The following is a 14,294-nucleotide window of genomic DNA, read 5'->3' on the forward strand; positions in this document are numbered from 1 at the left end:
CTGTCTCCATGTATTATTTAGCCCTCGATTGAAGGTATAGCATCTATCAGCCTTTTGGTAATCATCTGTATGTTGTAAATTCATCCCCCAGTTCTTTGCATATTACAAATGTTGGGAACCTTTGAGTGACATTTTATACTATTCTAGATAGTAGCCATTGCCTTCCTTTTTTTCCTTTCTTTTTAATACCCCACCTCCCCAAGTATCTAATTAAACACTGAGACTGAGGTTATAGTTAATAGCCATATGAATCCGTGGATAAGCTTGATATTTTTGTGCAACATGTAGCATACCAGATGTTGTTTTTGCTCGCATATAATTTTGTATTATGTTTCCGCAATCTCTATGCACTGCTCGATTTTGTTTACTTCTCGATGTGAAAGAAAAAGGGGGGAAGGGGGGGGGGGGGGAATTAAAAAATTAAAGAGGGAAAGAGGTGTACTAAAGCTTGCTGTATATTTAACTGTATGGAATATTTGTACCTAGTGTTGTATGTTTGTTTTTGGGTGATTATTGTTGATTCTGGAAATATATCTTTAGGTTGAGGATGTTTGTATTCTATATTTTACTTGGGTATGGACGGATTTTGTTTATTGTTTGAAATGAATAGTTTATTCGTGGATTGTTTATCTATTTATCGATTATGTATAGATGCGAGATCTATCTGTGCAGGTCTTGATGCTGATGCTAATGCTTGTGTTTATCGATGTATGATTGAGATTATTGTATTGGAGTGGGGTTTGGAATCAAGCATCGGTGACGAGTCCTATGAATCGCGAATCAGCCGAAGCATGTAATAGATTCTGTTTCATGTTGCATAGCGTAAACACCTTGCAAGTGTGACTGGCTTCTGAATATGAAGAAGTAGTGACGCTGTCAAAGATGCACATGGTGGTCCGTCAAGAGTAGAGATGGTGTATGTGCTTCCTTTGTCTAGAGGTAATGCATCGGCCTGAGATTCATGTAGCCATACCTCCCCTTATTTGTGGCCTTTGATTATGTAGTGAGGTTATGACCTGGTTGGCTGATGGTGTGATAAGATTTCTCGTGGTAAAATATACGGCTAGTACCCATTTCCGGATGAGTTCTGAAATGGTACGTTGTAGTGAGTTGTTGGAGCAGTGTCAAGCTCACTGGCCATCCGTTCCCTTCTCGGTCATATCTTCAGTGACAATGACCGGAATGTTCAGTTTAGAACTGCCTGGCCTTGGTGTACTTTGATTGGAGTTGATCAACTCGGATTCATCCGTCGATGTTGCATCAACCGCCTTGGCCTCTTCCGTAGATGCAGTCTCCGATGACGAGCCCTCGGGTGCATCTTTGATCTGCGGTCCAGGCTCATCGTCTGTTGTGCTTTCGCTCTCAGTGCTCTCCGGGGTGCCCGCCGCTGGGCTGTGGCTGGTGCCCAAGGAGTCGACATTAGGAGACGGCGAATCATTCTCATCATGGCTCACACTGCTTCGCTCGGACATTGACAGCGAGCTTCGGGAGTTGGCGTACGACTGAGGCAGGCCGAGAGCCGCGGCTACGGCTGCTTCTTCGCCCGGAAGTTTCGAGACGTGACTGTCCGTGCTCGAACTTGCGTCGAACAACTTGCTTCCACGCTGCTCGCTCAGCTCTAGGATGTGATTATAGTTGCGGCGAGTGGGATCCGCAAGACGCTTCTTCTTCTTCTTTTCCCGCTTGGTGGAGGGACGGACGACGATCACGGGAATTGGGGATTGCTGTAAGCAGTATTTGGAGACGGAACCGGGCAGCAGGCCCTGTACGCCGCCTAGGTTACGGCCACGGGTGCCAACAATCAGTACCGAAGGCTCGTAGATACGGATCTTGTTTTGTCAGCTTGTTCTCAACGTGCCAAAATATAGAGAAGGACCAACGTACCATGCGCTGAATGATATCCTGGACTTTCCCCACCGCTAGTTCCAAGACTAAGCTGATTGCCTTCTCATCCTGGCTATTCTTCTGGATCACTTGCTCAAACAACTTCTCTGCTTCTTGGCGGTACTTTCCCTCCTCGATTGCGGCGTCACTTGCGATCGTGGAGTCCTTTTCCACGGCCCGTAGACAGACGATCTCGTCGCCATCATCCATCAATTCGTCAATGAGCCACTCCAAGGCAAAATCGGAATAATCATTCTGATCCGTGCCGCATAGAAAAGTACGACTGCGCCGGGTACACTGATACCCCTTGTGTTTGTAATTCAAAGTTAAAGAGAAGTCCGCCGCGTCAGGGTTGTCGAACGTATTGAAAGAAACACCTCTCTCGTAAGTTCTACATAAATGCGGAAGCCAGTTAGCGATGTAGAGAGTTTATAGAACTAGCATAATCGACTTACTGGGGTGGCGGAGGTGAATGACCTCTTCCAGTGGCTTTCTGTTCTTTGTCCTGCGCTTCTTGTTGTTGTGGCCGGCGCCCGCCGACAGCGCTGGTAGACCGACGATGCTGACTCTGTGGCTCGGTCCCACCAAAGTTGAATTGAATCGACTTCCGACGGGGACTATCAGCCGTAGATGAGATGCGTGAGTTCTGGGATGAGGGTTCGGAAGCGTTGGATGCGCGCTCCTCGCTATCGAGGGAGCTTTTAGGGGTGGAGGACATGATGTAGCGTGGGTTCCAATGGCGCTTGAGTGAGCGTTCTCAATGATATAGTATTATGCTTGTTCGTTTCCCGAAAGGTAATGCGACCGGATTGAGACACTGAGAGGGTTGCGAGGTAGCAATGCCTGTCTGTATTCTCGGATACGATCCGGATAGATCAGGTCACAACTCAGCCACCGTGAAGCTCCTGAAGTGCTGCCAGTGGAGTAATGCGGAGGACGCTGGGCATGGTTTGCGACGGGATCGGCTAGAGCGCCCTTGAGCAAGGGGGTTGGGTTGACCTTCAGGTAGGGACCCCTTGTAGGATAGAATAGTAGGATACTAGTCGAGCAGGACTTCTCTGTACAAGAAGAGCCTCTTACGATCAGTTTCCGGATGCAGCAGGAGAACCACGGGGAGGAGGGGCCAAGGCGGTGAGTGCGTCCCCTGTCACGTTGCGGTGGCATGTGAGGGTCCTTGGTCACGGTTCAGACTCAACCCTAAGGAACTCTCTGACTATGTTATTCAAGTCTATGAGATATACGGAGTAATGGTTGGCCAGATGATTACATAGAGGCAACTTGTGCTATTGATCCAAACAAGCTAAACACTCTCTGTATTATTAATAAAATTAGATTAAGCAATACCCTGGTTGAGGTTGATTATGATTATAAATTGTGCAGCTGATGAGATAATCTATGCCACAGTTATGCCGCCTGGTACAGATCACGGAGGTTCACCTCTATTCTCCGAACTGGAGAATGTCAGTTGAGCAATGGGGAAAATCCAACCGGAAAAGGAAACGAAGTCTAACCAGAGGAAACGACGACAGGAGATTCCGAGGCTCCGAACAACGTCAATCACCAGAGCAAGTGTGCAATGTTGACTCAAGCTCCCAGCTATTGAGGACGAGGACAATCCTCGGATCTCACGGGAGTCACGGCGTCCGAATAACCTTCTTTTTGTTTTTTTTGCAAGACGGTCTTCCGGAGAGTTTTTGCCCGCGTTCCACGATAATCTCCACTTGAAATACCATCTTATCAGCGGGAGTTGATGGCACAGCCACCCAGCCGAAAATCCCGACCCCCTCCTTTTGCACAACAAGTGAGGCGACCACGACCAAATGACTTGTCGCTTTGCTGACTGTCTCGACCAGTGATCCGCCGGCTGATCGCCCATGTGATTGATCCAAGTCGACTGGGCGGTGTGCGCGGGTGCGGTGCCGCCTTAATGGATCGGCGTCTTGGGTCCTGGTCTAGATTGTCAACTAGTTCTGTATAGTCAGCCTAACTATTGGATCGGTACCTAAACTAGTCCTGAGCTAAGAGAATGGTTATCAGCCCCTCGAAAGGCACCGCGTACCATCTCTTGACTGCACAAAAGGACACTGGCAAGATATTGGTCTATAAGATCGTAGATATGAACCAGGATGGAGAGTGAAGAAGTATTATCTATATATTTCTTTGATGCGAATCCTATATATAATTCTAACTAAAGTATGTGATATGCATCGTCATCGTCAAAGACATTCATGGGCACAGGCCATGCCTGGCCAGCAGGTGGGGAACATAAAAAATAATGCCCCATATGAGAGTAGAGTATCCAACAATGCCCAATCATTTAGGCACGTTAGGTCTGAACGCCAGTAAGTCCAGACCATGCCAGGCAGTAAAATGCAAATTCGCCAACAATGAAGATGTTTTTTGTCTGCAGCCCAAAACGCCGAACCCGCTGAAATAATGTATCGCTGAAACAAATCCAAAACCAAACCCAAGAATGTAGGAGGGGTATCACAAGAAGGGTATGCACATCGATGCAGTCGTCAATCAGCGAGGACGTTTAGTAGGCCTCAATAATCGTATTCTGCGAGTGGTTCGATACGTAATACCCGACTTCAAATCCATTTCCCGACAGTGGAAGTTCGGTAGCTTCGGCTTGCTTCTCAGAGAAAGTGTCCAGCGTGGGTTGCGGGGGGGAGGGAGGCATTGATTCCTCCTCCGACTCCTCATCGGAATCAGACGACAGCTCAGGCGGAGTCTGTCGTGATGGCGACCGGGTCAAAGCAAGCTCCTCCAAGTCCTCCGCGTCATCGTATTCAAAGTCCGAGTCGGAGTCGGAGTCGTAGTCCTCCTCGATTTCTTTCTCTCGAACAATGGCCACCGGCGACGGGGCACGTCGACGAACGGGTGTGTAGGCAGGTTCATAGTCGTTTTCCTCCAAGTCAGAATCGTCACTCAGGTCGGAGTCGGAAACATCTTCCGCATCCCAGTTCTCTTCGGGATCCTCCACCACGCTTTCTGCCCATTGGATGTGGCGGGGTTCAGATGGGGAGCCCTTGGTTACGCCGTGGACGGTCTGGTTGAACCAGCGTTCTTGCTCTTGTTCGGCATCGGCGAGTTCAAGCATCAAGGTATCGAGGAGGTTGGCATGACCAACCAAGAGGCGCAAGTCGTGGTCCGCCCGGGAAGCCTCACGGGTAAGCTTCTTGCGGGCGGCATGGGCGAGGTAGGAGGTTTGAGTGATACTCATTTTCTTTTGTTGACGCCTCCGCGCGAGGGAAGTGAAGTAGGCACTGGGTGAGGAAGTGTGATAGGAGGAGGTGAGGGGAGAGGGAGTAGAAGTAGTAGTGGTTGAAGAAGTTGTGGGGAAAGAAGAGGACCCCATGGCGCAATCTCCGGATGTTGATGTGCTTATGAGCTCAAGTTTCGAATGCCCAGACTTAAGATGACTCGTCCGTTCCCACTGTGACTCAGGCAGACCTACTGTTTCCGGCGAGGGTTAGATCGGCCAATGAACGTCCCGGAGAGGGGGCGGTGAGTCAGACTGCAACAAGGCGCAGATCAACTAAAATGAATCCCTTATCGGGTACCTTAGTAGCCCTTAGTAGCAGGCAAGGTATGAATTCTTTCAGGTCCAATAATTGGGACCACAACAAAAGTACTTCGAAAGGAGCTGCACGACGGACGCTTCAATAGTTGAAGTTGATGTCGTGTCGTGTTCTCAGGCTGGTTAGAAATGGTGCGTCGTCTCCACTGGTTGTCTGTTCAACCACTGCAGCAATAGTCGGATCTTTTAGTTGTGTGTGTGTGTGGCTGATAGATGCGATGGAGATGATTAGCTATGGCTGGAGGATCAACTATCGGTGTGTAAAAAAGTCACGGTAGGGGGGTGCAATATTGATGAAGGATATAGGAAAATAGTTTCCAACTCTGGTTGGGGAGGGATAAGGACTTGATATATCCACTGTTGTAAAAACTTTTTTTCTTATTCTTTTCATTTCTTTTTCTTTTTTTTTTTTTTACTAGGCTGACTCTTTGTTTTTTTTTCTTAGTTGATACCGAGCTCTTCATGTGGTATCATTTTTTTTTTCTTTGCTAATCAAGTTCCGTGAACCGTGTAAAGTCCGACCGCCGATCGGAACGGAGGAGAGCATAAACCCCATCCGACCCAGCAGATCCACGGTATTGTTACCAGGCTTGGGGATCCATAAGGCAGTCCCTTCACTCACCGCCCCACTGCAGCCCAATCAGGTTGGATCATGATGAGTCACGGGGACCCAGCGACCAGCAGTGAAGGTCTTCGGATGACCAATCTTTCCGCCCGCTACCTCCGAAACCAAATTTTACAGGCTGAATAGAACTTTCCAGGCATCACATTGGGTCCATAGTACCCTATTATTCATCGACTTTGATATATCCACTCCTCCGGTCGGCATCGTTCCAGCCGGTATTAGTGATGATTACTGAGGATGAGTCTCTCCCCTAATACGAAGGTTAATTTCTGATGGATTTGAAATCCAATTAAACTTTCAATGCTTCAACAATGCTGTTTACTGATTTTGGTCAGTTCGCTATCATGACAAGCGATGGCATCATCGAAATGTGGAGGATTATCAATATGATCAAAAGATAAAGTACTCTCTGTAAGGTACTCGCGAGAGGCGAACGAAGCCCTTCATCGACTGGGATACATGCCAGTCTGACGTTGGAATGACTTCGGAGTTAGCGAATTCCGACGCTGGTTGGGGAAATTCCTCCCCTAGGGCTTGGTTCTCGCCATTCCACTTTGGGGCCTCAACTGCTTATCATGCAGACATTAGCATAAAAGAGTGAGCCCCGAGTAATGTACGCGGGGCCCGAATCTACTATGAGATTCAGAAACCTGTAACGAGGGTCGACGACTCCGGTCCATTTGTTCCCAGCCGCCCACGTAAGACCATCTGTGGCCGGACTGGAAGGCTACCGTATTTCCTCCCTTGCTGCCAATAAACTACCGAGCACCTGTTTGGTATACATATACCTATCGTACAAAAGGTCTCGGCACTGCGTATGCGGCTCCCCCACAGATCTTTAGGATCTATCTGCCTAACACGTACGCAGCGACACGACCCCTTACTTGTGCGAATGCTCTAGTCGCCTCTTGGCATGGAACTGTAAATTGGCCAAGAACTTAATCCCCCATGAACTGAAGGCTGTGTGGCCGGGGCAACACCCATTGCTGGAAGGCCAGTTGTCTGGAAACGTTTCGGAGACCACGAGTGGTACGAATACGATCCTCACGTTTTCGGGAAGTGACCTGCCCTTTACGGTAACTCAACTACGAGGGATCTTGGGGCCTGATCGAGCCATGTGTCGAGACACGGCCATTGTGGCTGTCTCCGGTGGACCCGTGGTATCGACACAGCCCTAGAACTGGGTCTGCCATTTGGCTGGCATGGATTTGATACGCGTACGGTTACGGAGGGTATTGTTCTGCCTATACACTGCCAAATTTATGGTTATCGCACTGCAAATGCCAGATAATCAATTGTCTTACTTCCGATGTACCCCATGTTTCATTACATGCTCTGTCGTATATCCTAAACTGGCCTTACCAGTACAGACGGCTGTTCCGCAGAATCGATGGCAGGGACAAATGCCAATGGCAACCTACCACGTCTCCAGAACTGCTCTGCCAAAGAATCCAGACATGAGATTTGGCCACAATCCATTGCCCTCGATGACATCGGATCAAGTCATTGTTCGTTCGCTATGTACCACATCCAAGCAAGGCAGGGGTGAATTTATCGCCATCCTTATCAGCGAGATGATGTCATGACGTCACGACCTGTCGATCCCTGAAGGATCTCACAAATGAATTACTTCATGTGTCCACTGCTGGTAGTCTGGACATGAGGCCGATCGGGGGATGCTGTCATGCGTGAGGTCAACAATGACCTCGAACTACTAATTTCCTATTAGCTATCCTTCTGCAAGAGTTGAATAAAATCGGTCGAACATGAGTTTGTGCCAGGCATAATTACATAACCCACTGCATAGTGGAGATTCATAACCGAGCTTGATCTGATCACAAGCCACAGACGGCCGTCCCGTGGGTTGTGAATGTCGGCGAGTCGGGCTTAAATCGGCGAAGCCCGTTCCGGTGGATTCGCAGTGGATCACTGGATACACCCTAATCAGCTGGGTCCGATCCCTGGATGTCAAATTTTTCAGCCGAGGTGTCATACTGTTCTGATTTAGACTAAATTGTTGGGTCTTGAGAAAAAATTTTCAGGCCTTATTTTAGTCTATAAACTAATGCATGACACTTATATAAGGCTTGAGTAAACTGAACTACATACTTTTACGGATAGAGTATTGAGCCAATGTTATCTTCTCGCTTCGGCGGAAGTTAGTTCATGATATGACGATCTTAAAAAATCTTGACCGCTGGCTAGAACGCTGTCTAGACGTGCATAATCCTATCAGTCCACCTATGGCCTTATGGCAGTAGCGAGTATTTACTGGTCCCCGAAAATAAGAATCGAAGAGAAACCTTAGTAGGTCAAAATCAAATGGAGACCCACAACTCGGAACCTTTCTCAGCCCTGGCAGATCCCTGAGAATAGTAGTAATCCGGTTTCCCGGTTACGGAGAATGAGCGTTGATCCACCGGCACGATACATCCGTGCCCATAGAATCTATACTGAGGTCGGACATTTGCTCCGGAGTTAGTGGGCATTGAGTCCGAGAGATCCCTAGACCTTGTCGATGACTCATGACGATTCGACTCTCATGCGTTCATTTTCTGGTGTCCATTTCCTGCCTCATGCTGTGCTGCTATACATTGCTGGCAGAGACTGAACCCGTTTGTAATGATGTACTTGAGATTACATCTATAGGTCGCTGCATCTCTGTTTTGAGACCTTCAATTAGGTTTAAGCGATGATCAGCAGTGCTTGGACAAACTTTGATCATCGAGACTGCTACCGGCCACAGAGATCAATTGATTGACCTCGGCTAGTTATTCTACCTTGGGAGTAACATATGAGCCTCTGGTTTTATCTTTTCTCTTCTCTTCTATCCCCTGTTAGGGTTCCTTTCTTATTACGGGTAGACAACGGCTGCGAAAGGAAAGCATATCGAGCTCCAAACCATATTGTTATCATCTGACCTCACAAGCTGGTGCAGTAGATTACAGGCGTATGAACATTTTCAAGTTGCGTTTGCAAAACAATGCTATTGCTCTTGATCAGCTGGGAGGTGCTGGAAGTAGGAACCCGTTGAAGATACAGATCATCTACATACGTAATAAGAGGAGAGATGGCATTCGCCAAGCTAATGATTGTCAATATATGCTAACCTGCTATCTTCGATACCTTTGAGCGTAAGGAGCGGACCTTGCAAAGTCTAGGTATTCTAAAGGGTAGGGACCCTATATAGATATATATTTGTTCTAGGGAATACTGACTGGGGCAACAATCAGGCATTTTGGTCTTTTTAACTTATCGGTTAGCGTACGGAGTACCTCAGAAGCGCTATCTCCAACATTGAGAAAGCCTCCTTAGACTCCTCGCGTACCTGACATGCAGCCTATATCAGACTGTTGTTGCCCCTTTGGGTGAATCGTGATCGGCGGGAATTTGTTCCGAAGGCTTAGTTAGTCTTAGGCAAAACATCGCTTTTGGTAATACAAGCAGAAACATCATTTCCTCGCGCTAGATAAAATCCATTTTACGGATGTCTATGCAAATTCCAAGTGTATTATTGCTTTGCGATGTCATTTTATGAAAATGGTATCCATACGTGGCAGACCTCATGTCTGCTGTGTAGACAACAGGCAAGCACCGGATCGCTGATCCTTGTTAAATCTCACCCCGGGATGGATGACCCTTTTCTAATCCGAAATCCATAGATCTCTATGGAAATCAGCTCACCGTCCCGATGGAGTGTATGTTTCCATGCCCACGGTGTTCAAGGTCCCCAAGTCCATCTGTCTGGTGTCACTTGGATTGCTATGACATCCTGACGGAAAAGCTATACTGCTGGCGAGAAGTCAACTTTCGAAGATCTGCAAAGGTTCGCAGTTGCGGTTAGACCCCTTTATAAGCCCCAAAAAACAGACAGCATTGATACTGCATCAACTCGAGAAGGGTTGCTATGTTGCCCGACAAGTGATATATTAGAGAATGGGTTCAGCCAGGAGTTGTTTATGCAGTTGCCAATGGAGATCCAGACCATGAGTTTGGAGTTCCTTGGTCCATGCTGGTATTTAATTGTGCTTGGGGAGACCCGTCGTCTGCTTGAGCAAATGCGAAATGATCATCCAAATCGGTGTGAACGGCTTAACTTGGCGAAGGAGCTGTATATTGGCAGGACAAAATAGCAGGGAAAGTCCTATATCTCCACAATCAGCAACATGCCACTTGAATTGCCAAGTACATATGATCAGCAGCACATAAAGCCACCGACTTATACCAAGAGGATAATCTTATCTATTGACCACATGGGTATTCGTCGACTACAATTTCTGGAGCGAGATTCAAAGCCATTGTCGGATGGTGCCCCATGGTATGAGTTTCTCGAGACCACAGATTCTGACGTGGATGCGTCTATTAGCTGGGATGTAAGTCTGTCCTGCTAATAGCCAGCGTATATCAGCTAAAGTGGACAGGGGCTTTTTGTCAGGAAGACCAGCGTCTTTGCAGCGGCTTGGAAAGTACTCGGAAAATCTGGAGCTCTCCAGAGTTACTGAATCTCAACCCGTGGAATATCCATAATGTTCACGGCAACCGCCGTTTGAATCATGTGAAACTTGACGCTAAGGTTCGTGGTCTTATAGTCTGTTGCTCTCGCGGTAATGCAATTGGGATCTACGGCTTCACAGGTATATCAAAGGCATTCGAATCATTCGTTGAGTTGATGAACCAACGCGCCCAAAATAGCCAAACGTATTGGTTTTATTTTCCGATTAATAATGGCGAGCTCATTACAGCAGCTTGGATTCGGAAATTTAAAGATTGCAATTCATTGGCTTGGCCCCCTGCGTTGGCTGTAAGTTGATTTCGTTCAAATCCATGGCCTTCTGCTTATCGAACAGTTCAAAACCTCTTTAGGAAGGGACGTCATATTCGGGACCCACCCGCCGATTGATCTGAATCATGTCTACGAGTACCAGCCCCTTGTCAAAGATGGCGACGGTGCTATATCAGGAATAGTCCATAATGGACTAGATCCAGAATCTAAGCGTATTACGGAGATCGGAGTAACTTGCAATCCCGGGTGCCAAGTTGAGGCCCCAGGGCAAGAACCCCAGTTTGGGCATTATAAATGCCCCGAGATACGTGGAAGAAGTACGTCAATAACTACCTGGTACATGACAAAGGCCCCGCTTGAAGGCCTCTATAAAGTACGTGTCTGTAGGGATCTAGAAAAGCCACATCGTCCATGTATTGGCCTCCTGTTGTATTATACGAAAGAGCGCGTTGAGTCACTGGGACAGGTTCGCTGGGACCGTGACCTCACGTATGACGTTCTTGCACCCATCAATCTCGAAATAGGTAACATCAATGGGAAGGATTACATCAAGGGCGTTCAGAGAGACACAGCCTGCACTCAGCTGGATTCAGAAGTTGGTGTATGGCAGAAAATACCCCAACATGGGACCCTTGTTTGGTGGTTCGGCAATCTGGGGGACAAGGTTGCTTTATATAACGATCCAGTGAGCTGAGTGTTCAAGAATATAGCATTCAGAATCTCTAACTCTGTATACTATTGATTGTCTCCGTCTTAATTAACATCCAATATTCTCACGGGCCCTCCAAACATGAACAGTGTCACAAGCTCTAGTTGCCCAGCGTATGAGGCTTAACGTTTCTCATCAGATTGAAGGCTGCTTTGAGATGCCTTGCCTCGGATTAGTGAAGCTCGATGTAGTCACCCCGTTCTGCGAGGCCAAGTATCAAGCGATAGAGGCTTGCATGAGATACCTTGGGAAACCGGAAAACGCGGAGCTGGAGTTCATGTACGCCATCACTTCTTTCGGTACGAAAGGGAGAGCATGGAAGTACGAACGTGGGATGGATTACCTTACAGCCCTTTTTGGTCCTGAAAGCCTCTTCAACATCCTGAGGTGTTGCATTCCCCGCCTTTGCCTCGTGGAAGGCGAGAATCGCAACTCTATGGGGTTCCGGCCAGATACTTGATCGTGACATCTACCCGTCGACGACCGCTGCCTTCCGGAGGAGACTCTGACATGACCACCCAATCCTTCTCCCAGAAAATATGCTTGGTCCATAGCTGGGGTCCAGACGGCAACGGCCCTCCATTCATTTGTTGGGTTTCTCTGGGCGTCTTCCCATAACACGAGCAACATATCGTCGGTGATAAGAGACATTGTGGATCCTGCAATGGTCAGTATGGGAAAGCGAACATGTCCTGTTGTGTGTGTGTGGTGGTTGCACATGCCTGGAATCAAATGCCAAATGCTTTCAAGGGGTAATGGCCTGAGGGTTTGAATGAATCTAGAGCTAAGCTCAGACAAACAGTGTGAAAATCTGCCCGGGAGCTTGCTAATGATGCGTGGTGATGGAGTAAATTTCAACACAGAAGAACGGTGTTCATTTATCGGTTCACAACCCAACACGCTTTGACCTCTCTCACCTGCATCGTGAGTCGTCACGGAGCCTCATATAGCCATTGGGAAATGTGCTGATCTGCCGCCTGTGCGAAATCAGATCTCCCGTGGTTGGTAGATAAAGCCTCATTATGTTGAATGCATGGTGCTATGATGCCGCAAGGGGAAAAATGTGCGATAAGCGCTCAGGTAGCCATCCGCTGGGAGAGTTCGTTTCTGTAGACTGAACTCTCTTCTCTGATAATTGGATTGGAGGATCCCACGATGCAGCGCAAGGCTGACACCAATACATGTTGGTTGGGGGTAAAATTTAGATGAACCTGCTGGCGGAGCACCCGATACAGTGTGTCGAAACTTCCTAGGTGCTCTCCGAATACATTCTATTCCGGATCTTTCACACCGTGTACATTTCAGGTTGCCATAATTGCCAGATTGTTATAATTAGCGCTTTGCCTTACCTCCCTCACATAGCTGGAAGTAACCGGGACGTACATTTGACATGATGCTCTGTCTGGCTGAGTAGGGAATGTCTAGAACAAGCGGATGTGGAATCACATACTTCGACAGCTCTCACTGATGCGTATATGTCAGCAATTGACAAGGCAGAGTGAGTAGATTACAATAAGAGGGACTCACCAGGGGATTTGTCTCGGCGGCATAGTATAAAATTGGTGTTATGATCTCTCAATGAGAGAAGTTGTAGTTAAGTGACTGTTCTGGGAGTTCAAACGCCGATATTGACCTCCGTCGGGTGAAGCTTCGCCGGTTTACCCCGCATGGAGTTATGTGCCTTTTCCTTCACGGAGATGTTTCCCTCTTCCTATTCTCATAGGTAAAATGATCGACCTTCGTGCCATTACATATAGCTCGAATTACGACAATCAAGGACGTCTGTGCATTCCCTACACATCGGATCTGGGCCATCTGGGGTTATGTGAAATTATACATCGGTATTCCCCCGCCTCCACAGATGCCATCTCCACTTATTAGCCTACCTGGTAATGCCAGATTCATGCAGCTAAAGCAGAAAAATTAAGAGAAAGAGAAACAGAAAATATGAAAAAGCCATAAGGGAGAGAAAAAGAGAGAGGGTGGAAGGTAGAGACAAGGTCAGGAAATACAATCGGCGACTTGGATTGAGCATGGACCACTGATCTCAACCGAGTTAACATGCATGCCTGATCTGAGGTTGCCATTTGCAGCAGAGAGATCGGGATCTAAGATTCCCGAATGGTACCATATCGTGATAGAACTCAAACTCAAGGAACTGAGATACCGATGGATTGCGAGGGGAATCCGGAACGAACAAGAGGTATTTGGTTCGACGCTCTGTTGGGCACCCATGCATTCCTCTGACTAGCATTGTATCAGACACATACGTTCCAAGCAGGTGGATCTCATACATGGGCATCGTCATCTTGCAGCCCATGATATGGACGAATCAACTGTATCAGAAGGGGGCCTATCCCAGTGGGGTTAATACCCTAGTCTGAGGATGGTTGCTGCACTCAGTCTTACAACGCTATTGTGTATGTTTAACTATCGTGCGAGCTGAGCCTAATCTTGCTGGAGACAGGGATTATCACAAAAATAGGAAAAAGAGTTCGCAAAGGCTGTGGGCCAATCATCGCTGAATTAGCTATGGAACCTTATCGTCAGCAAACAACTCGCTGTCAGCCTCATGGTGGAGGAGGACCCAAGCCTCCCTCCTCTTGATGTTAAGTTATTTTCTTCAAGCTGGTGGAGAATCCAGTTACAACAGTCGCCCTTGGGTGTCCTCTCTGTAGCCCAAGATACAGGGTCTTTCCTTTTCATCTTG

General features: G+C 47.7%; 4 protein-coding genes across 4 annotated transcripts; 1 reads left to right on the plus strand and 3 right to left on the minus strand.

Annotated features, from left to right (window-relative positions):
* Positions 1-996: 996 nt before the first annotated feature.
* On the minus strand, positions 997-2,602 carry AO090011000720 (uncharacterized protein; the record flags this gene model as incomplete). Its single annotated transcript, XM_023233073.1, has 4 exons — positions 997-1,087; positions 1,135-1,763; positions 1,885-2,275; positions 2,340-2,602. 4 exons carry the CDS (start codon positions 2,600-2,602, stop codon positions 997-999), a joined length of 1,374 nt encoding a protein of 457 aa, XP_023093611.1.
* Positions 2,603-4,420: 1,818 nt separating this feature from the next.
* On the minus strand, positions 4,421-5,110 carry AO090011000722 (uncharacterized protein; the record flags this gene model as incomplete). The annotated part of the gene is made up of 1 exon (XM_001826255.3): positions 4,421-5,110. One exon carries the CDS (start codon positions 5,108-5,110, stop codon positions 4,421-4,423), a length of 690 nt encoding a protein of 229 aa, XP_001826307.3.
* Positions 5,111-6,482: 1,372 nt separating this feature from the next.
* Positions 6,483-8,085, minus strand: AO090011000723 (uncharacterized protein; the record flags this gene model as incomplete). Its single annotated transcript, XM_023233074.1, has 2 exons — positions 6,483-6,658; positions 7,893-8,085. 2 exons carry the CDS (start codon positions 8,083-8,085, stop codon positions 6,483-6,485), a joined length of 369 nt encoding a protein of 122 aa, XP_023093612.1.
* Positions 8,086-11,169: 3,084 nt separating this feature from the next.
* Positions 11,170-11,569, plus strand: AO090011000724 (uncharacterized protein; the record flags this gene model as incomplete). Its single annotated transcript, XM_023233075.1, has 2 exons — positions 11,170-11,192; positions 11,263-11,569. The coding sequence occupies 2 exons, from the start codon at positions 11,170-11,172 to the stop codon at positions 11,567-11,569; spliced, it is 330 nt and encodes a 109-aa protein (XP_023093613.1).
* Positions 11,570-14,294: the final 2,725 nt, after the last annotated feature.

The sequence above is a fragment of the Aspergillus oryzae genome, chromosome 7 (assembly GCF_000184455.2).
Source record: "Aspergillus oryzae RIB40 DNA, chromosome 7".
Lineage (NCBI taxonomy): Eukaryota > Fungi > Ascomycota > Eurotiomycetes > Eurotiales > Aspergillaceae > Aspergillus > Aspergillus oryzae.